The sequence below is a fragment of the Canis lupus genome, chromosome 24 (assembly GCF_048164855.1).
Source record: "Canis lupus baileyi chromosome 24, mCanLup2.hap1, whole genome shotgun sequence".
Taxonomy (NCBI): Eukaryota; Metazoa; Chordata; class Mammalia; order Carnivora; family Canidae; genus Canis; species Canis lupus.
Window position 1 is genome coordinate 9526293 of NC_132861.1, and position 22319 is coordinate 9548611.

Below are 22319 nucleotides of genomic sequence, written 5' to 3' on the forward strand. Positions count from 1 at the left end.
TATAATTTCAACATTTCATTCATTCCTGGAGGATGGTTTCACCAGACCATTCATTCCTAATTTATGTATAAACTTGAAAAATCATATATACTTAGAAACCTTTCATATGATTGAAATTTGGAGAGAAAACCAGTACTTCCTCACAGGCTGGGTGATTCCATGGACCATGCAACCTGACTCATGGCCCACCTACCTCTCTGTTATATTGGGTGGCTTCTATGAGGGCAGGTCTACCTTAATGTAAGAAAGGCTGTTAAAATAACAGCTCAGCTATTTAGAGGTTCCGCCATCCTTAAAGTATCTGGGATAATAAGTAATACAAATGTGGAAAGGAACCTCTGAGCACAAAACAGTAAGCACTGAAGAACTGAAATTCATATCTGACATCAAAAGATTAGTTTGTTCACCAAGTAGAAAGATTATTATTAACTGATGGAGAAGCTGGAAAGCCACGATCAATAAAGAGCCCCAGAAAGAGAAGACAATGGGAATTGTTATAGTAGCATGTCAGACAGAACTCTCACCCTTGGATAGGATCATAAAAAGATCAACAGCAACAATAACAACAAACAAAAAGCAAGTGATTTTATAATGAATGTCTTCTGTGTGTGAGGCACTGGGCAGTTATATAGGTTATTTCTATTTTAAAGGTAATACTGTGTTGTGTTTAAAAGCATGGACTTTTGAATCTCATAGACCTGGGGTTCAATACCAACTTTCCACTTCCTAGCTATTAAGGACAATAATAGCAACTCCAAGGTAGTTGTGAGCATTGCATGATTTAATTTAAGAAATATAGCTCTTATCAGGTTGTTGGATACCTAGATAGGACACAGAAAATGATACATGCTATGACTATTATAATTGTTATATCCTTATAACAATTCCACAAATTAGTTATTATCACTGTCTTATAGATGAATCTGAGATGAGGAGGTAAGTAACTTATCCAAGGTCACTAACCCTTAAGTAGCTGAGCTGTGATCTGAACCCACGTCCATCTGATTTCAAAATTCATGCCTTTTCTATAGTGTTTGGCATATTATAAGAAGTGTCCCACAGATATTACACACAATTACTTGTCAGAAATCAGGGGGGTTCTGCGGGTCTGGTTTCTGGATCATTTCCGTCTCTAACATTTTACAGTCTAGAGCTATGAAGGAAAAAGAGAGTAAAGAGCAGGAGTTGAGACCAAGAGAAGCAATGGGGTCAGGGAGAGGCAGCTACTGACAGTAGTTAAAAGGAAGAAAGAGCTGAGACCCACCCCATCTAGTTCCAGGTGAGGCAAACAGTGGGAGGAAGTAATTAACAATTGTTAATTGTTAATTACAATTATCTCAGATAAGTTAATGACATTGACAAGGAGATATATCAAGCAGATACCTATGTTTCCCAGTTTCTGGGTAGGGGAATTATGGGGTTAAAAATGAAAGCTGCAGGGATCCCTGGGTGGCTCAGCGGTTTAGCGCCTGCCTTTGGCCCAGGGCGTGATCCTGGAGACCCGGGATCGAGTCCCACATCAGGCTCCCTGCATGGAGCCTGCTTCTCCCTCTGCCTGTGTCTCTGCCTCTCAATCTCCCTCTCTCTCTCTCTCTCATGAATAAATAAATAAAATCTTTAAAAAAAAAAAAAGAAAGCTGAAAGCCTCTTTCGTAGGCATCATTTCTGTATAATCCATACTGTTGACAGTTCTACCACTATTAAATTGGAATTGCAGTCCCTAACAGAGGAATAGATGAAATCTGTCTTCTTCTAAAGATCCTTTCATAGATTAACCACAACACCTCCCCAGGACTTGCACTGGTGGGGTTCATTTGATTTTAACTGAATGTATGTGCACAGAAACACAAAAACTTACTGAGAGAGTGGCTTCTTTTCTATTGTTGTAGGTATCCAAATATTCCTGCAGTTCTAAAACACTGAACTTGAGCTTGTCCAGAAGTCCACAAGAAAGGAGCTAAAGACAGGAAAATCATTTGTATATAAGCAAATAGAAACATAACCAGACACAGGCATGGCTACAGAGCTAGAAATGAGAAGTATATTTAGAAATAATGTAAAGTGGGGACCAGTGCCTCGTTTATAGTGAGTTGTACAATGTATAATTTTGCTCTACTATAAACTGCAATGGCAATTGAATACTAGCTCTCTAATCCAAATCTCCTATGAAAATACCCAGTTTTCTCTGTATTGGTACAGACACTCAAATCTTAACAAGTGTTCTGTAGGAGCCCACATTAAATACATCCATTTTATGCATGAACTGCAGTATCTTCATATAGTAAAACTCCAAGTAGTGTGAAAACAGAACTCCAAACAGACTTTCAAACTGATTTTATAGTTAATTTGAACTTTAATCATTTATGATAGAATGATTTCTCTTATTGTATTCCTTGCTGCAAGGTAGCTAACTACCAAGTTCTCGGAAAGACCAATTCTTCAGAGACTTTTGAAATCAAAGCACATCTGCATTGGTTCTGAACTCAGTAATTACTCAGCATATGAGGCGGTTGTGTGATATGCATGGGGGCATAGCCCTCAAAGAGCTCAGCCATCAGGCAGGCTTAGAGTTTTATATTCATAAAGTCATGATTTAGTCAGCCAGAGGATGTTCTAATCAACCCTCAAACTCATCACTTGCAGTTTGGGCTGGATGAATCCCTCCAGGGGGTGATCAGTCTCTATTTGAGACTTGGGAGTGAGGAAAATGAGTACATATCACCTCTGAAGACCCAGCTGGCTGGCCAACCCGGCATTGTGGGGACAGTCTAGGTGAGCTCTAGAGGTTTACTCACCTATTCATGGCTGTCAAAACCAGAGCTATTGGAGAGAGGTGCCAAGGACACAGAGGGAGTACTGAGGTAGATTTTTCTCCTGATTCTCTGAAATGACTTGGCTTTAGCTAGTAACATACAGTCATTTCTATGCAGACTCAGGCCTTTGGGGGTCATGTCACAACATGGCACTGCTCGCAAATACCAACAGTATCTTTCAGACAAACCACAACACAAGGATGCTCCCTGGGGGTTCCACACCTTAGTAAGCTGGGCTGGTCATTTGCCACCAGAGCAGGATTGGGGGTACTCACAGTTTCAGCATCCACAAAGAGTGTAGGACATTCGGAGCAGGAGGTGAGCATCTGAGAAGAGCTGACAAACTTGGACCCAATTCCCCGGAGATTGTCTCCAAGGTAACTGGCAGCATCACAGGTTAGGAAGCAGAACCTTTTCTGAATATTCTGAAAGGCAGAATAATTATCATTTTTAAAGGGCAAGTTTTAACTTAGGCACTAGAAAAACCTATTTTGTAATCTTTATAAAAATATCAAATGAGCATGGGTCCTCAGGGAGAGGCGGAGGAGATAGGGAGTAGAGTGAGTGTTGGTCTTAAGTAAATAATCACCTAGTGTGGAAAAAATTTCTTCTTAAAGTGTCATTTTCCAGAATGTAGATGCTTCTATAATCTTTAAGTAAATGGTGCTTTTCTTTTTGCTGATGCTCAGAGCTGGTCAGCAGCTTGAGTCCTCCTCACTCGTCTGTGAGAAATTACTTAGAATACGTCAATGCATGCGAGTTAGGAAAAGTCATGGGATGTAACCCTTTTTTGTTCCCCAAGATCACAGCTTCTTGAGAAGGAGCACCAAAATAGTGCCATTCAAGCCTCTGAGAAGTGGAAGTAAATGCTACGTGGGTCTGGAATAATATCTCCCTCTGAGAGCAAGTCTGCTCTGGTGTCTGTAACTCTGTCCCATAGTGTTGCATATGTTGACTCATTAATCCTCACAACAGGGTAAAGAAATCAAGGTTCAGACATGACTTACCTAAGGTCATGCACCTAGTAAGTCACAGTGGAAGGGTGAGCCTGACCCCAGAGCTCACATTCCTTCCACAAATCTACAAATCTTCCTAGGAGCTAGTTTCTCCTATACTGCCTGAGGACAAAACCAGAATTAGGAAGAATCTGAGTCATTGTGTCTGTGTCAGTGCCAAAAATGGGAACATTTTTAAGCCCTTAAGCTTCCAACAAACAGTATCTTTTTAAAAAAATTTTATTTAAATTCAATTTGCCAAAAAAAAAAAAATAAAAAAAAAATAAAAATAAAAATAAATTCAATTTGCCAACACATAGGATAACACCCAGTGCTCATTACATCATGCCAACACATAGTATCTTTAACAAAAAGAACACAATATTTAACCAAAAAATAATTCCAGTCCTAGGCAATGGCTTTCCTCAAAGAGATGTCATATCTTTTGAGTTGTGGAATCTAATCCAGGAGAAATCCTCTCTGCCCCTTTGGGAGGAAAGCAGCGTATCTCCAAACAACAGAAGGCTGGTTCTTTATACTTCATATTAGAAAAATGCCAACTATGTTGTGTATTAATGATTTTTTACTTAATAAATGTGAAAAATCTGGCATAACACATAGCATACACGTGTCTTTGTGGTGTTAAGTTAGTTTTACGTGTAGTTAGGAAAAAGAAAAAAACCTGACTGAATGTTAGAGCAGAAAGGAACTAGCAGGGCCATGTCTAGCATCGTACACCTAGTTGAGCAGCAGAGCTGGGAGGAGGATTCAGGTCTGCTAAGACTTTGGGATTCTTTCCATTTTATCTAAGGATAAGGTGAGGTCTGGGAAGCTCTCTGTCAGGGAACTTTAGAGCCTCTTATAAAGGCAGGTGATATTTAGGGGATATACACTCAGTTCTGTCCTTCCATATAAACACATCCTGTAATTGGTGGCACGGTATGATACAATGACAACATTCTAACAGAGAAGCAGCAGTAAGGACATAAGATGACTGAGACACTGGGAAAGATGTCCACACTAGACCATCAGAAATCAGTTCCTCGCTTTTAGAACCAAATTATTCTGGCAAATACTTCTTCTCTATCCTCTCCAAAACCCAACTAAATACAAGGGAAATGTGGCCTTCAGACTCACGGGAAAATGTTGGAAAACTGAACAGACATGGTGTGGACATAAGAACAGCTTAATAGACTGCATGCCTGAAATGTATTTCATTTCCAGCATATTTTATTAATACCTATTTTGTGACTAATATTGCTCTCAATCACATAGCATTGGATAACAATTGAGAGTTCTTAAGGCTACATGTGATATATATATATTTAAGATTTATTTAAGAGAAAGAGTGTGCACGAGTGGGAGGAGGGGCAGAGGGACAAGCAACCCAATGTGGGGCTTGATCCCAGGACTGTGGGATCATGACCTGAGCTAAAGTCAGACACTTAACTGACTGAGCCACTCAGTCACCCCAAGACTAAATGTAATATTAAAAACTGAAATAAAAGGTACACATTTGTATGGTTATTATTGCAGATAAGCTCCCTAGGGATTCATCTAATATATGAATGGAAAAATAAAGTCCAAACCCAAAAGTGCCCCCTATGCAAGGGCCCAGCCCCACTGCCCAGCTCATGTGACAATTTGCTGATCTACTGGCATTAAGTCAGAGGTCTGTTTAAGATTTTCCACTAAAAAAGATTCCCATTCATTCTTCCTATGTTTATTAAGCACCTATTGTATGTTAGCACCTGTGCCAGCTGCAGGGGAATCAAAGTAAGACACCGTTACTTGCTTCTCTGGGGGAAAGAGACAATAGTAATTTTTAATAGAATGCGACAGACATGTCATGTAACCGCAATGTGCTTGAGAACACAGGTGACAGAGAGGGAGAGAGAAAGGAAGGCTTCATTTGCTTAAGTGAGCTCTAATCAGGGGTTTGCGCATCACTGGTAGTATAGCTGAGGGCAAAGGGGAGTTAGCCATGTTAGGTAGAGGGAAAGTATTGCTCAAGACTAGAAAATTGAGCACGAAGAGTCTAGTGACTGTAATAAGAAAAAAAATACTACAATGGCCAAACTTAAAATATTAACCATTCACCATTATTTTAAAATCGATTTAAGAACAATATAAAAAATAAATTACTTTGTTCCTAAATCCTTAACAAGTAAATCTACCTCATGTGGTAACTTTCTCATGGTTTGTTTTAACATTTCAGTGTGGCCTAACATTAGTGTTTCTGGAGTTCTTATCTCTCAGCAAACAATTGCTTTCTGTCTTAGGCCTCACAACACCTCCCACTCCCAGTTAATTCCAGACACAACCTTAGTTTGTTCAGTCAACTTTCTAAAAGATTTCACTGAAACTAAACTGGAAACTTGAGAGAGAACAGCACAGTAAAAGTCAATGTGAGAAACCGTAGCTATTAGTACTCTTGGTATATAATTCTCCAAAAATGGGTCATAAAAAGGGCCATGGGGCTCAAAAGCAGACTTGACTTTTTATAGTAACTACACTGCAGCTTCCTGAATCAGAAAAATTTTAAGGCAGACGATCCTCCTTTCAATAGAATTCTTTATTTTCCTGCCTTTCCCCTCTGCTATGGCTCTTCTTGATGGTAATGGACCCGTGAGTGGGCCCATCCCTTGGTCCCGCCAAGTTACTGTCCCTCTCTTATGATATACTCAACAGAACTCAGCCTGTAAAATCCTCATCCATCCATTCATTAGCTCATCACTCACGTCTACTGAAGACGGGAACAACATGGTCCCTTTCCATGTTTCCCTTGTATTATTAGTGGCAATTCTGTGTTGGAAGTTATCAAATACAAGTTTGGAAAAAATGCTGGAAGGAAGGCATTTTCATTATAGGAAAATAGGAACTTGAAAGAAAGGAAAAAGAAGTGTGTGTGTGTGTGTGCACGCGCGCACGTGTTTGTGGAGAAGGCATCCATAATCTCATCACCCAGAGTAAACTACAGTGAATGGCTAGTGTAAAATCTTCACTATTTTATAGATATTTTATTTTTATTTATTTTCATTTTTTTTAAATTTATTTTTTATTGGTGTTCAATTTACTAACATACAGAATAACCCCCAGTGCCCGTCACCCATTCACTCCCACCCCCCGCCCTCCTCCCCTTCTACCACCCCTAGTTCGTTTCCCAGAGTTAGCAGTCTTTACGTTCTGTCTCCCTTTCTGATATTTCCCACACATTTCTTCTCCCTTCCCTTATATTCCCTTTCACTATTATTTATATTCCCCAAATGAATGAGAACATATAATGTTTGTCCTTCTCCGACTGACTTACTTCACTCAGCATAATACCCTCCAGTTCCATCCACATTGAAGCAAATGGTGGGTATTTGTCATTTCTAATAGCTGAGTAATATTCCATTGTATACATAAACCACATCTTCTTTATCCATTCATCTTTCGTTGGACACCGAGGCTCCTTCCACAGTTTGGCTATCGTGGCCATTGCTGCTATAAACATCGGGGTGCAGGTGTCCCGGCGTTTCATTGCATTTGTATCTTTGGGGTAAATCCCCAACAGTGCAATTGCTGGGTCGTAGGGCAGGTATATTTTTAACTCTTTGAGGAACCTCCACACAGTTTTCCAGAGTGGCTGCACCAGTTCACATTCCCACCAACAGTTTAAGAGGGTTCCCTTTTCTCCGCATCCCCTCCAACATTTGTTGTTTCCTGCCTTGTTAATTTGCCCCATTCTCACCGGTGTGAGGTGGTATCTCATTGTGGTTTTGATTTGTATTTCCCTGATGGCAAGTGATGCAGAGCATTTTCTCATATGCATGTTGGCCATGTCTATGTCTTCCTCTGTGAGATTTCTGTTCATGTCTTTTGCCCATTTCATGATTGGATTGTTTGTTTCTTTGGTGTTGAGTTTAATAAGTTCTTTATAGATCTTGGAAACTAGCCCTTTATCTGATATGTCATTTGCAAATATCTTCTCCCATTCTGTAGGTTGTCTTTTCGTTTTGTTGACTGTATCCTTTGCTGTGCAAAAGCTTCTTATCTTGATGAAGTCCCAATAGTTCATTTTTGCTCTTGTTTCTTTTGCCTTCGTGGATGTATCTTGCAAGAAGTTACTATGGCCGAGTTCAAAAAGGGTGTTGCCTGTGTTCTTCTCTAGGATTTTGATGGAATCTTGTCTCACATTTAGATCTTTCATCCATTTTCAGTTTATCTTTGTGTATGGTGAAAGAGAGTGGTCTAGTTTCATTCTTCTGCATGTGGATGTCCAATTTTCCCAGCACCATTTATTGAAGAGACTGTCTTTCTTCCAATGGATAGTCTTTCCTCCTTTATCGAATATTAGTTGCCCATAAAGTTCAGGGTCCACTTCTGGATTCTCTATTCTGTTCCATTGATCTATGTGTCTGTTTTTGTTATTTTATAGATATTTAAAAAAAAAAAAAGAATACTATACCTACTGGTTCTTTAAAGCTAACTTTCTCTTAAACTCTATGGTAACCATGCTTCCATGCCAGTAAAACTTTACTAAAACCTTCTCTCTCTTTCTGGCTGAGTATTATTCCCAGCACTGCCACTTTCTAGCTGGGATCTGCTTCAAATACAGTTACAGGGCCAGTTAACTCCAATGCTGATGGAAGACCTTTGGGTTTCTTAATAAGCTGTGTTTCTCTTCTTTTGCTGCCTCCCACCTCTGCCAATCATTTAATGACATTTGGAGAAAGTTCAGAGCAAGATACATAGAGAATCTGACAGGAATTTGCACACCAACAGACAGGCAGGCATAAGAATAAACCTTTTCACCCATCAGAAGTCGAGTCCCCTGCCTCTCTTTGGTTCAGTAATTGTTGTGTGTTTGGGGATAACAAGTGAAATCTGAAGGCGTCCACCCAGCAACTGCTACATTGAGCTGTGGGCAAGATGCCACTTAGTGCCTGGCAGAGGGATGGAGAGCCAGCCTTCCCTCTGCTGGCCAAACTCAGTACTGCAGCACTCTGGAGGAAGGGGCACCTGGTTCCCATTTGTGCAGAGGTGGGACAGACTAACTAGCCAGGCTGTGGTTCACCCAGGAGAAGCCAAGTATGACCTGTCATGTGTTCAGAAGCATCTACGAGGAGAAGCACATATTCATAGCTATGGCTGACACGTTTAAGGAATTCATTGAGGGGGTGGCGGGTAGGGAGAGAAGAAAGACAATGAAAGGATAAACAAGAATAATGAAGAAAAACGAGAGATACGGGAAGTGTCAGAGGAAAGACGGGATGTGGGATAGGCTTGGCAGAAGACACAGCTCAATGGTCTAGTTTCATGCTTGCCTGGGACTCATGACATCAACCAAAGCCAGAATGGCCTAAGTGAACAGTACGGCAATGAAGACTACATCTATGCGGCCTTGGCCTTCGCAAGATGAGTGTGAGAAGGTTGAGCAGATTACAGTTAAATGGAAGAAAGACTGAAATTAGAGGCAATTGAGGGAGATCTGGAGTAGAAAACAGGGCAACCCTGGAATGAAACCACCACCCCTCTGGAAACCAGAATCGGCTGCCCCCCTAGGAGATGCAGTCCTCTCAGCCCGAGCCCCATACCTTAAACAAGGAGGAGAACACATGAAATGTATACACAGCACAGGAGCCATCCGAGTCGCACATAAGCTGGTTGATGTGGCTGCGCCAAGCTTCCTCTGCATCATCACAGGCTGCCGGCTGAAATGCAGCAAGGATGGCCGAGAAGAAGGGCGAGGGAGGAGGGGAAACTCCCCTGTCCCCTTCTCCGAAGCTAGGAAAGATGAAAACAACCCTGTCAGGAGGTGCCATTTCCCTTCTGTACTTGGTCATCTCAGCTCTAGGCCTGCCTGCTGTCCTGCCCACTCTGCTCTCGGGGGTGGCTCTGGGGACTCATCTCTTTTCCGCATCTTCCACATTCTTGTCTGAATCTAGTAGAGAGAATTTTCACCTCTAGAATTTCTGGGACCCCTCCCCTTCTGACTTCCTTTATAGTGAGTCGGGACCTGCCTTCTCATTTTCCCAGTGGCCATTCTCCAGACACATAAACATTACTTTTGGCACTTTGGCTCCTTTTCACTTTTCATTATGAACCATTAGAACAAAAATTTGGAATCTTTTAACTTGCCCCTTGTGGGGGTGATTATTAATGACTGCACATGCATGAATGCCCAGGAGGGGAGGGTGGAGGGAAAAAAGGAAATGAAAGGACAGAAGCGCAAGGTGAGGGACATATTGAGGAATGAAGCAAGGAAAGATAAGGAACATGGGTGAAAGGTCAGGTTCTTCTCTATGCACTATTACTTTCAGCTTTCCCTTCCAAGAGCAGATACTGCTCACCATAACAGAAGGTCTTTGTCTAGCCATATCAAAAGCTACTAGTTCTATTACACATTCAGAAGAGAGATACTAGGATTCTGACTTTCTTCTCCAGAAGTAAATCTGTAGCTTTATCACTTGTGATTTATTCTAGACACTTCAATAGCAGTGTTTTGTTTTGTTTTAAGTGGGCTCAATGCCCAGTGTGGAGCCCAATGCAGGGTTTGAACTCATGAGCCTGAGATGAAGACCTGAGCTGTGATCTGAGCCAGACACTCAATGGACTGAGCCACCCTGGCGCCCCTGCATTAGTGTTTTTATCTATTCCTCTCTATTCTTGTTTATTTGTGTTCTCTGGCTATATCTCACTAGTCTCAGGAATACCAGCCACTGAGCTGAAAAGCCACCCACTTAAAAAAAAGTAGGTATGTAACTTATAAAGAGCCTCCTGTTCTTGTCTTTTAACTCAGAGTGTAAAGAACTCCTCATTTGCAAGGTCTGCCAGTCTTGCTTATCTTCAAGGCTTGCAAGGCTTGGACCAAGTCCCCAGGCCCTTCTTTGGCTTTTGAGTTACTCTACTAGGATTTATGTTGTTCTGTGTTACTCTCCGGCTTTAGGAGGCACATGAGTACCGGTTTCAGTTTCACCTAAGGTCCTGTGCCTAGGTTGGGGGACTCTGACCAGCTGAGAGCCTTCGCGGAGTCAGAAGTCAATTTGGACTCTTGATTAGGAAGTCCCAGCAATGCCCATGTGACCTTGCACTTGGGATACAATAGTGAATGCGATATAATGTGCCCAGTACGCTGTCACCACTCATTTCCACCAGGGGCTTCTCTACCTTGCAAGAGTAAACTGGTCCAGTGCTCTATTGCCTTTTTCTTCTGCCTCAGTCATATCCAGGCTAAAGCTACCACTGCATTCGAAAGTTGCTGGGAGTTCATTGACAGAACTAGAAAGATCGTCCTCATGTACGGCCGTGTCCTCTCCCTCCTGAACAGCTTCAGCCTGGAAGAAGAAAAAAGGGAAAGAATCCCCAGCATGTAAGAATAGATTTGGGAAAACCTATTAAACTAAAGGAAAAATAAAAGAGACAAATCCTGACAGTGAGAGAAATCAGGGACATTGATTTTCCAGCTATAACTGGACTTGGGATTTCTCCAAAATACTGTTCATTCTTTACCTTCTTTTCCATCTTGTCCACAATAGTTTCCAAAGAGGTTCTCAGGAAATTGCCATATCTGACCCAGGATTATGGGAGTATAAATGCTAAACTTGGAAACAACCACAGAGACCCTCGGTCCAGCCCTCACATTTTATAGGAAACTCATGTGTGGGAAAGGGACTTAGCCAACACTGAGTAGATAAATGAGGGCCTCTGGATTCAGAGCTCTTTCTACCATACGACCCCCACTTCTAACGTGAGCCTATCCAGAGGGAACTCTCTGATACAGAATTCCTTTACCTATGGAAACTGGAATTTAGAATCATCAGTGATTGGTATGTAAATGCTCAAGATAACCTGCAGGGTGAATAAGTGGTCCATGGTTGTTCACTGCACCTACCATGTTGACAGGCCTTTCCATACTGGAAATCCTCTAAGGCCCATTTACATACATGCTTTGCTCTTGGAGCCCTCCCTCCCCTGGAGATAACGGATAAGAGAGTCTGCTCTCACATTGCTGAAGATGTAGAATGAGTGGTGAAATGCAAGAGCTCTAGGTCAGGCAGAGCTGGGATCAGTGAGGGGCAGGAGACAGACACAGCGAGAGCAATGGAAAAAGAGGCTGGGTTTGAATGTAGGCCAGGAGTAATCAGTTCGAGAACTGACTGTTCTGTAGGAGAGGAAGGAAGGCAGCTGGGTTACAGACCAGAAGAGGAGAGGAAGACACGTTTCAGTGAGTCATTTTCTTAAAACCAGGGCAAGGCGAAAAGGAAATATGTATGAATTTGAGCATTATCACAGGTTGCTGTCTGGCCACCCAGTTAGTATTTTGAATCTAGGATTAATAGAGAAATTAAGAGGGGTGTTTAAAGATATGTTAGGGAAACAAGATATCTCATGTCTTTGAAGGAATTGCTCATAAATAGCTGAGTTTCAGAGCTTATCCGTATCTGCTTTTTCCAGCTTTTTAAAACTACAGTGGTGCCATCGAGACTGGCCGCCGGTGACTGGTCTGGCTTATTAGTGTACATAAACTTCATCTATTAGGGGAGGACTGAGTTCTCACAAAAATGTCCTTTATTTTCCCTTTCTAACATCACAGCTATATCACACATTGCAGAAACCCAGCTCATGTGGAAAACAGAGAGAGCCTTTCAGAAATAAGACTTGACTTTTCCTTGATCAAGTTAGATGATTTCTGTGTGAGTTTATAAATATATTACCACTCAGGCAGTGCTTTCTATTGGAAATCTATGTAGTTTAGCAACCAAAATAGAAAAATTGAGAAAATGGCTATTCTAAGGCTGAGAAATATCAAAATATCAAATGTTAATAACTGCACATTTATGTCCTTTCCATGAAATTTAATTTCTTAATCTTAGGATTCTGGCATTTTAATCTCAGACAAGTTTTCTCTCTGGACCTTTTTTGGCTAAAAAAAAAGGACTGTGCTGACTCTCAGAATCCTGACTGTATTCCTTTTGCACTGAGGTTCTCTTAGAAATAATTCCTCAAGCATCAAAATTTTTAAGTGATTGTGATTCGGTTGGCTGTCCTTTGTTTAAAGTGACATAGATTTCCCTGGACCTCAGATCTGTTTTAAGTGCACTGTAAAAGAATACACAACAGCCAGTATATATTTTTCTCATTAGAAATATCAGAAAGAATATACTTTTATACATGTAAAGAATTATAACTTTCTCTTTCAAACTTGTACTACCATAAGCAAACTCAGGATAAAGGACACCTACTACCAACAGCAGTAGGTTATTTTGGTATTTGTAATATAAGAAAATAAAATTCTATATTAATGGCATATATGTGGGCACTTATTTGAACACAGTGTGAAAGTGGATAGTTTTATGGTTAGGATAGTTTAGGGAAATTTTGACAAGATTGACTTTAAATGAAATATACATTGTTAGCTTTTTAAATATCTAATCTTTTAAATAAGAAAACTATATCCATTACTTACTTTTCTCCTCAGTCTGGCTAGAACAGTTTTGTTTAAATCTGGCATAATATTGTGATTAACACTGAAAATTCCAATAGTATCCCAAAAGGCCAGAATGGAATCAATGTACAAATTGTATAACTGGTTCCTACATAGGAAAAAATTTCCCCAAATACATGCAGACACCCACACCTCACTTAGCATATTGTTTTATAAAAGTCATGACAAAGAACAGCAGTTACCAAGTCACAGCGATCTCAGACCTACACCGATTTATTTTGCCATTAATCAGCAGTGTTCCTGCTCTATGGAAAATACAAAATGTCTCATTTGACTGAGACCTGAAATAAAATCTCTTTCAACCAACAAGAAGATGGCTGCTCATTTGTAAGGGTAAAACAACTTTCAGGACATAGGCTCAGGTGCACAAATTCAATGATTTCAAAAAATTAAGAAAGGAAAAAGATAAAGATAGTCCCTCCACTTACAGCCCCCTAAGATTTCTTAGAAAATTGGAAGTACTATTTTCTTTAAGAAAACTAAAACCACAATTGCCCAAATCTCTTCACCTTTGAGCCCTCAGAAATCTGCAGATTATTCATATCAGACAAAGATGCATCAAAACTAGCCATTCTGGTGTTGAATGAATGAGGGTCAGCAGGGGTCATGTCACAGGCTGTGGTGAGCGATTCCATGGGATTAGTCTCCTCGGAAGGGGAACGAGTCATGATCTGGAGAGAAAGCAAAGCAAATGACACTGTAGAGTTTCTTAAAAGGCTCAAATTATTCTTTACGTAAGAGTACAAACCATTGTCTGAGTTTGTTGTTGGTTGATGGATATTATTTAACGTGCATATTTCACTCTGGTTAGAACTTAAACACAGCAGCTGGCATAGGGCATTAGGGCACAGAACGCTAATAAAACACGAACACTCATATTTGCAGATAACCACATCCAAAGGTTCGTTATATTTCCTCAAACTTCAGATGTCTCAGGAATTTTTTTTTTTAAAGATTCTAGCCTAGTAAAAGTTATTTGAGGAAAGTCCAGTCCTTAACAGATTTGATGGTGTTCAAGGCTTCTATAAAAACCCCCAGTATTTGGGTCCATTTGCAACCTATAGACAAGAGGCTTGTTACAATCAGTTAGACACCACCTAACATTTCAGAGTTTAGGTTAGCAGCTATGCAAAGTTTCTCTAGCAGCAACTGGAAACCATGCTACTGCTTCAATTACAAAAATAAATCTCCTGTTTCTCATGGTGGGAAGGTTCCTACTTACTAGGTCGGAGTGCTCCAGGATCTGGCTGGTTGTGAGGTCCTCCTCTTCAGAGGATTCATCGGAATCCTCATGGTTCATTTTATTGAGGCTGGGAGACCTTCCTGAAAGTTGGCGCTCCTCCAGAAGCTGCATGTCACACTTGTCCAAACTATCCAGAGAACGCCTGCGCACTCCCCAGTTGAAATTGTCCATACTCTCACCCTGAAATCACACCATCAGCTGGTTTTTATGCCAGAATCTTCCTGCGCTCACACCTTCACACATTCAATTAGTCATAGCTTAGAAATAAATGCTTTCATTATGAACTCTCAAGCTCTCATCTACTTTGGTTCCAAACATTTTGTTTACATGATGTGACAGGTAGTAAAGCATACTATTTTCACCTAAACGCATATTAAATCGTAGGTAGAAGTGATTACACACTTTTCTTGGGTCTGGTGGGTGATATCATGTTTCTTAAAAGGTGACTTTGGTACACTCTATAAGTATCTAAAAATCTGTAAGAAAGAGACTATTAATATTAAAACAATCTCAAAAGAGGTGTGCCCCTCCCCGGCCCGTTTAGTACTGTTTTTGGAAGGAGAAAAGTAGGAGCTATGCTGTAGCACATTCCACATCCTTTGGGTATTAAGTAGAAGAGCATTAGGTAAACATTCCAGCCTGTTCCTGCTACAGCGGTTTTCGCAGATCAAATGCAGAGTTAAAAGAATATTTGATAGCAGCTGGGCAAAGTCTGACGGATCATGCACTATGCAGAGGCCAGAGCAGCATGGCTTGACTTTTGCTTTAGACTCATCTTTAAATAATTGTCCCAACATAGAAAATAGTTGCTTTCCTGGACCTGCAATGATTGACTTGGTACCAAACCCTATCACTGACTTGAACTTTTAATTTACAGAGAACTGTGCTAAGTGGCAATGCAAGTGTTAAGTTGTATCTCAGACTTTCTCTATAGACCATCTCACATTAAGTGTATTTTTCCAGCACAAAAACCTTTCCTAGAAAGTAATTTGGGTTTTATTTTACTCTCTGTTAAAACAGGAATAAGGAAGAGAAATAATATCCAGCTTCTTGATAAGCAAGTTTTAACCTATATAAATAGGTAATTTGAACAAAATCTAGCCCAGATCCTTTCATTTAGAAGTCACTTGAAACACTGTCTGAAGGTTTGTTTGCTGAAACAAACAAACAAACAAACAAACAAACAAACAAACACCTTATTCTGGTGAGAACTCAGTAAGTCGATCTCTCATATAATGGATGCTTAGCTTTTCTGAAGTCTTTTTTGGCTACTCATGGTAGAAGGCAATAGGTAAGAACCTAAACACATTCTGGATCTGATACAAAGGTTACTGTCATTATTTATCCCCATGTATGATGTTTATGATTGTTCTTTGGACTATTTGATTATAAAGAGTAACTGTATCTGCTGTTTTATCTGTATCTATACCTTTATCTGCATCTGCTATGATAAATTGTCATCAAATATTTTATTTCCTAGTAGGAAAGGTTAATTGTTGTGTTGGCATTTTAAAATAGCTATTTCAGTGAAAAAAAAAAGGGTGGAAGAGGCAAGAGTTCTGGAAAGAAAAAGAAAATGCAATGTGTAAAGAAGTGAAAAAGATCAAAAGAATAAGAACACAGAGAAAAAGAAAAATGTGCACATTGCTGGAAGAAATATATAAATAAAGATTTAAAACATAAATCCTAAAGCTGATTCTCTTGCACCAAATCAGTGAATGGGTTGGATTAACTATCTAAGGCAAAAATTCTGGAAGTCTCGCACGCTGAACCCGAGACAGAACCATGAGCTTACAGAGAAATATAGGTGTCTAGGGTCAGGGAATGCTACACTGGGCACGGACAGCTGCTCCTACTGATACAACTACACCTCTGATGAAGACCTGAATGAACCAGGCATGAGAACTAGGGGCAAGGGAAGGCTGCTCCTACAGGAAAAATATCTGGATGTCTTTCTAGAGGATTCAGTAGCTCCATCAGAGGCAAGGTGTTGAAACTGTTTTCCTGGTGGTGGCTGAAGAATTGAGATGCAGTAGTGCTATAGTCTAGCTCAAGTTCAAGTGTCTGGTTATTAAAAGTCAATAGTGCTACGGTCTAGCTCAAGTTCACATGTGTGGTTATTAAAAGTCAACAAATAAGGTTAAAAGCCAAAACAGTGTTTTATTGATTATGTTGGATTTTCTATGTGTGAGAAATTTAGGAGATGGCTAATTATTCAAGACAATCTGCATCTGTCAGTTATCAAACTTAAATAACTACTCAGGATTTATATTGAGATGAGAAAATATTAGTGATTGAACATTCTAGAGATATTGGAAATAATATTTGAAATAATTTTTTCCATACTAGAATTCTGTCAAGTAAGTATGGTTGAAAGAACATAGGTATACCATGACAAAATATATTTTCTCAAATATACACTTTCTCAGAGTAAGTCTGACATGACAGAAGTATAGTAGGGTGATCTTAGTTTTCCCATGATGGTCCTGGTTTGTGCCTGTTGTCTGGATGCAATTATTATTAGCACCCCCTTTTACTTGAGAAATGGTCTCATTTGGATGAAACTTTATATAGTCGCCAGAGATAGCTCCTAATGCCTGGAAAGGATCTGATTGCAAGTGTTTGTGGTATATTGTTAGATGCATCTTGTTGACTTCCCCTTTAATACAACACAACCAAACTAGTTGTATAGCTGCCTTCCCAGAAATTGTAGGGTTTCCACAGATCATATTTAAAACTTCACTTTCTCTCAAGAGATAGACTTATGCAACTTTTAGCCTAGGTGTATCAAGATTTTAAAAGTATCTTGTATTTATAGTTTAGAAATTATTTTCCATACTGGCATAACAAAGAAAGATACTTTTTGTATCACACACACCTTAACGTAAATATGCACGCAAATAGGCATACATAATGCTAGAAGGGAGGAAAAAAGCAATTATGTTGTTATAAATCCGCAATGATGCAAAACATCTACTTAGCGTATCTGAGTTAAAGATAGCATCATCTTACCTGAAGTTCCTTGGAAGCAGAATGAATGGACAGAAAAACAAATAAGAGGTCTATTTAAAATGATTATATTAAAGACACTCAAGTGCATTTATCTTAGTTTTAACACAATAGCAATAAACAGGGCTGACAATATAGCCTCCGGTAGATGCAATTAAAAAAGAAAAAGGTAAAGATCTACACAAACCCCCAAAGAGAGAAATCAGTACCAAACACCAGAAATTCCAATCCTCTTAGGGGCGGATAGTGTAGCTGGGGTAAGAAATCATAAATACAATTTCTGAAATAGCTTGCCACTTCAGTGACTGGCAACTTGTGCTCAACACTTTTTTTTGAGGTGAATGCTTACATTTTTATTTGTGAGAAAACGAATGATGGTCATCAACTGGGAAAAAAAAAGGTGGCATCATCTGATTCATCTCACAAGGCTAAAGTGTTTGTGGTCATGATGTGTTCACTGCTGATGTGCAATTAATAGCAAGGACACGGCATCTTTTAAAGATTCTGAAAAGTTCTAAGGCAAACCATTTACAGATATGAGTCAACAAATTATGAGACTATTTAATGAAAAGAAATAGACATAAAAAACTTGTCTTTTCTGATAATTGTTTTACTCTAGATGCCAGATATGTTTGGCTTTCTCAGAATGAGAACATGCTGAAATTATTCACCAATGACGGTACAAAGGAACACCTGCTATGTGCCTGACACTATGTTAGAAGCTTTAATCCCCCCATCAACTTCATAGGCAGCTATCCTACCCATTTAATAGTTGAGGGAGCCAAGAGAAATTGCACTCACGTTTAAGGGTATGAAGTGAGGTCAGTGGCAGAGTTGAAATTCCAACCTGGACCTGCCTAAACCGAAAGCTCTAGCATTTTTATTCCACCACTCTGTAAACTTGCTAGAAGCCCTTATTATAATCTTATTGGGAAGAAGCAAAACATTCTCATATAGTTTATTTTATCTGGGTGAAATATATATTTTCACACTCTTAAGTTTCTTATAAAATCTTGATCCTGTAAGATAAAATAATCACTATGCTTTTGTAATTCATGCCTGCTAGGATAATAATAGAACACTAGAAGGAAGATGAAGTATTTCTTATTTATTGTCTCTAGAAAACATTAGTATAATATTTATTTTCAAATGAGAAGCACCTCAGATTTTCCTTCCTTTATTTTAACAGAAATCAAATTTGTTAGTTCTGAAATTGTGTCTGATTTCTTTAGTTTATATCACTTCTGCTAGGTCACATCCCATAATACATTTTTTTTCCTTTTGGCTGAGACTGGAAAATGATGCCCCTCTTTTTTTCATCAAGTTTTTCCCTCATTACTTTAACTTCTAGAGTAAAGAGGTAAGTTTGAATTCTAGCCTAGGAACAAAGATTAAGTTGGCGGCCCAAATCAGGGAGGTAATCTTCTGACATTCCATTTAGCTCTGGCTGAGGCATTTCGAAAGTATTCTAAATGGCTGAATTTTGATTTAGACTTTTAAAAACAATCCTCACCATATTCAGTGATTAATTTTGTTATCACTTATTAAAGTTAACAGAAAAGTCTGCCATACTTTTTACAGGTTCTAGAATAATTCAAGGTGAAAAGCTGACATTTGTTTTAAAGATGCTTTACAGTCAGTGCCTTTATACTCTTTCAGGACTGGGTCTGCTAAACTTGTTTTCTACAGAAAGAACAGGTAAAGAAAACATTCTTCATTCTGAGGACATAATTCTCCCCAGATATCCAGGGTAGGCCATGGCTGAGAGGAACAAAAGCAGATCACTTCTTGGCCTTATCTCAACATAAGAGGGTTGGTCTGCAATCATATCCTTTTAGGGAAGGTAAGCAGTGGATGCACCATTTCTCACAAGTTTATAGTTAGTCAGGAGGCGCCTACCCATCATGGGATCCAATAAACTTTGAATATGGGCCTCCATTTTAACTGTAAGACCGACAGAAAGCCCTTTCTTTGGGAAAATCAGTGCGTTTAGTTAAATGTGAAGCAACACCAGAGCCAGCTCAGTACCAGGCATTTTGACATATGGCAGTCTCCCAGTGGTCAATTTTGTTTTCCTCCATGGGGAGACTATCTACTATCCTACTTCTTGGCCCCAGCTGGAACATGCCCCTGAGCTACTGAAATGAGAGGGTCAGAATGATGCCCCTCCTTCTAATTCCAGTTTTCAGAAGCATGATTAATAACCGAAAGCATCCTATTTACCATAATTATCATTCAAATCCATGAATCTGCATTTGCCAGTTGAGACATGAATTCAGCTGCTCCAGGTGTCTAGGAACTCTAGCTACCAACCCAGAGCAGAGCACGGAGCTCTCCTGGGTCTTATGTCTTGTTTTCAAGATGTAATGATTTCATTAAACATCACAAAAATGCTGAAGCCCTTAGGCTCCTGTCTCATGTTGGAGCAGGCAAGCTCTGAAGTAATCAAATTAGAGTAATTTTGCTTTTAAAATAATTAGATGCTTAGCATATTTTACCCAGATACCTGAGAACAGGCTCAGAACATGACTGTTTTTGAGATTTTTTTTTTAAGTTCACCTTTGGACTGCACATAACACACACACACATACACACAGTCTTTGTGTGGTCATTAAATGTCAGATCTTTGCCATTTGGAAATAACTTGGCAGCTTATGCTGTGGACTCAGACAGGAAGGGTGTGGTAACTTTTGCCCAAGTTAAGCTGCTGTACTTTGAATAAGTTGATTCAAAATAAAGTTTACAGCTTTCCAATTAAAGACTTAAAAAACCTCATTATTTAGCGGGTAAAAAGAAACCATTTTCGTTAGTCAAGGAAAGGCTGAGTGGGTTATTTTTACAGAGAATAGACTGTACCTCTCCATCCTCCAGCTCCACATCTAGGAAATCGAAGTCTCTAAAGACTCTAAACTGCTGCTCGCTGTTTGTGTCATCCATGTTCTCCTGCTCTCGGGCGCCGTCCTCAGAAGACACCAAGCTCGTCTGGTGCTCAAGTAGATCCAAGTCCCCACACGATGAAAAAATCACCTACAAATCACAAGAGTCCTCTCCTGAGAGACCAGTCTCCCTCTGGTTGTTTGTGCAACAAAAACTGTAATTGGCTCTTCATGGACCTCTATTTCCAGTACACACCTAATTCCTTAAGTGGGTATTTTTAGAATGTTCTTTTATTATTTATGTTGGACAGGTGCCTTCAAATTAAACTCATTGCAAAGATGCAAGTTCACACAGGAGTCGAGTCACATTGCTGCTGCTTAATGGATGAATACTGGATCCCACCTGGGTGTGTGTTTGTATGTGTGAGTGTGACAACTGAGTGTGTGTTCACAGACCAACTAGGGCAGCCAAGAAATTTTCCACTGTTTCCGAACTGAGGTTAGAAATTGTACACATGCACGTATATTTCACAAACATACTGTCACATAATATTTTAAAGGCTACCAATACCAAGATATGTTATTGTAGAATGACTCGTGAGGGCAAAGGATTTAACCATTTCAGAGATAAACCAGAAAATGCTGAAGAATAAGAAACAGAAGCCAAAAAGTATAGTCCTTGCTCATTTGAATTAGACGAGTGTCTGAGCAGCCATGCTTGTAATTTATATTTAAATTCCTTTCCTGTTGATATAAACAGAACAAAACATTTTTTTCCTATTGAGATCTTATGCATGTTAACCTTTTCAACCTCTCTTCTGTATTTAGGTTCTTTCCACTGGGACATTTCAGCAGAACTTTCTAGAAATGAACTGCAAATGAACCTAAATGTTTTGCTATCCAGGCTCTCCTGCACACAGACTGATATATTTTTTTAATAAATTTATTTTTTTATTGGTGTTCAATTTACCAACATACAGAATAACACCCAGTGCTCATCCCGTCAAGTACCCCCCTCAGTGCCTGTCACCCATTCACCCCCACCCCCTGCCCTCCTCCCCTTCCACCACCTCTAGTTCGTTTCCCAGAGTTAGGAGTCTCTCATGTTCTGTCTCCCTTTCTGATATTTCCCACACATTTCTTCTCCCTTCCCTTATATTCCCTTTCACTATTATTTATATTCCCCAAATGAATGAGAACATACACTGTTTGTCCTTCTCCGATTGACTTACTTCACTCAGCATAATACCCTCCAGTTCCATCCACATTGAAGCAAATGGTGGGTATTTGTCATTTCTAATGGCTGAGGAATATTCCACTGTATACATAAACCACATCTTCTTTATCCAGTCATCTTTCGATGGACACCGAGGCTCCTTCCACAGTTTGGCTATTGTGGACATTGCTGCTAGAAACATCGGGGTGCAGGTGTCCCGGCATTTCACAGCATCTGTATCTTTGGGGTAAATCCCCAGCAGTGCAATTGCTGGGTCATAGGGCAGATCTATTTTTAACTCTTTGAGGAACCTCCACACAGTTTTCCAGAGTGGCTGCACCAGGTCACATTCCCACCAACAGTGTAAGAGGGTTCCCTTTTCTCCACATCCTCTCCAACATTTGTGGTTTCCTGCCTTGTTAATTTTCCCCATTCTCACTGGTGTGAGGTGGTATCTCACTGTGGTTTTGATTTGTATTTCCCTGATGGCAAGTGATGCGGAGCATTTTCTCATGTGCTTGTTGGTCATGTCTATGTCTTCCTCTGTGAGATTTCTCTTCATGTCTTTTGCCCATTTCATTATTGGATTGTTTGTTTCTTTGGTGTTGAGTTTAATAAGTTCTTTATAGATCTTGGAAACTAGCCCTTTATCTGATATGTCATTTGCAAATATCTTC

At 39.8% G+C, this 22319-nt stretch overlaps 2 protein-coding genes across 9 annotated transcripts in view; one reads left to right on the forward strand and one right to left on the reverse strand.

Moving 5' to 3' along the window:
* ZAR1L (zygote arrest 1 like) overlaps positions 1 to 22319 on the forward strand; it is an 89474-nt gene that overhangs the window by 62234 nt on the left and 4921 nt on the right. The gene's annotated exons all lie outside the window — the stretch shown is intronic.
* FRY (FRY microtubule binding protein) overlaps positions 1 to 22319 on the reverse strand; it is a 429394-nt gene that overhangs the window by 26323 nt on the left and 380752 nt on the right. For all 8 annotated transcript variants that reach the window (XM_072795524.1, XM_072795520.1, XM_072795518.1 and 5 more), the window contains 7 exons: positions 20407 to 20577; positions 14521 to 14721; positions 13808 to 13969; positions 10961 to 11127; positions 9388 to 9577; positions 3089 to 3238; positions 1859 to 1957 (listed from right to left, as the gene is read on the reverse strand). In XM_072795524.1, coding sequence (XP_072651625.1) covers positions 1859 to 1957; positions 3089 to 3238; positions 9388 to 9577; positions 10961 to 11127; positions 13808 to 13969; positions 14521 to 14721; positions 20407 to 20577 — 1140 coding nt within the window. The remainder of the gene's footprint in view (positions 1 to 1858; positions 1958 to 3088; positions 3239 to 9387; positions 9578 to 10960; positions 11128 to 13807; positions 13970 to 14520; positions 14722 to 20406; positions 20578 to 22319) is intronic.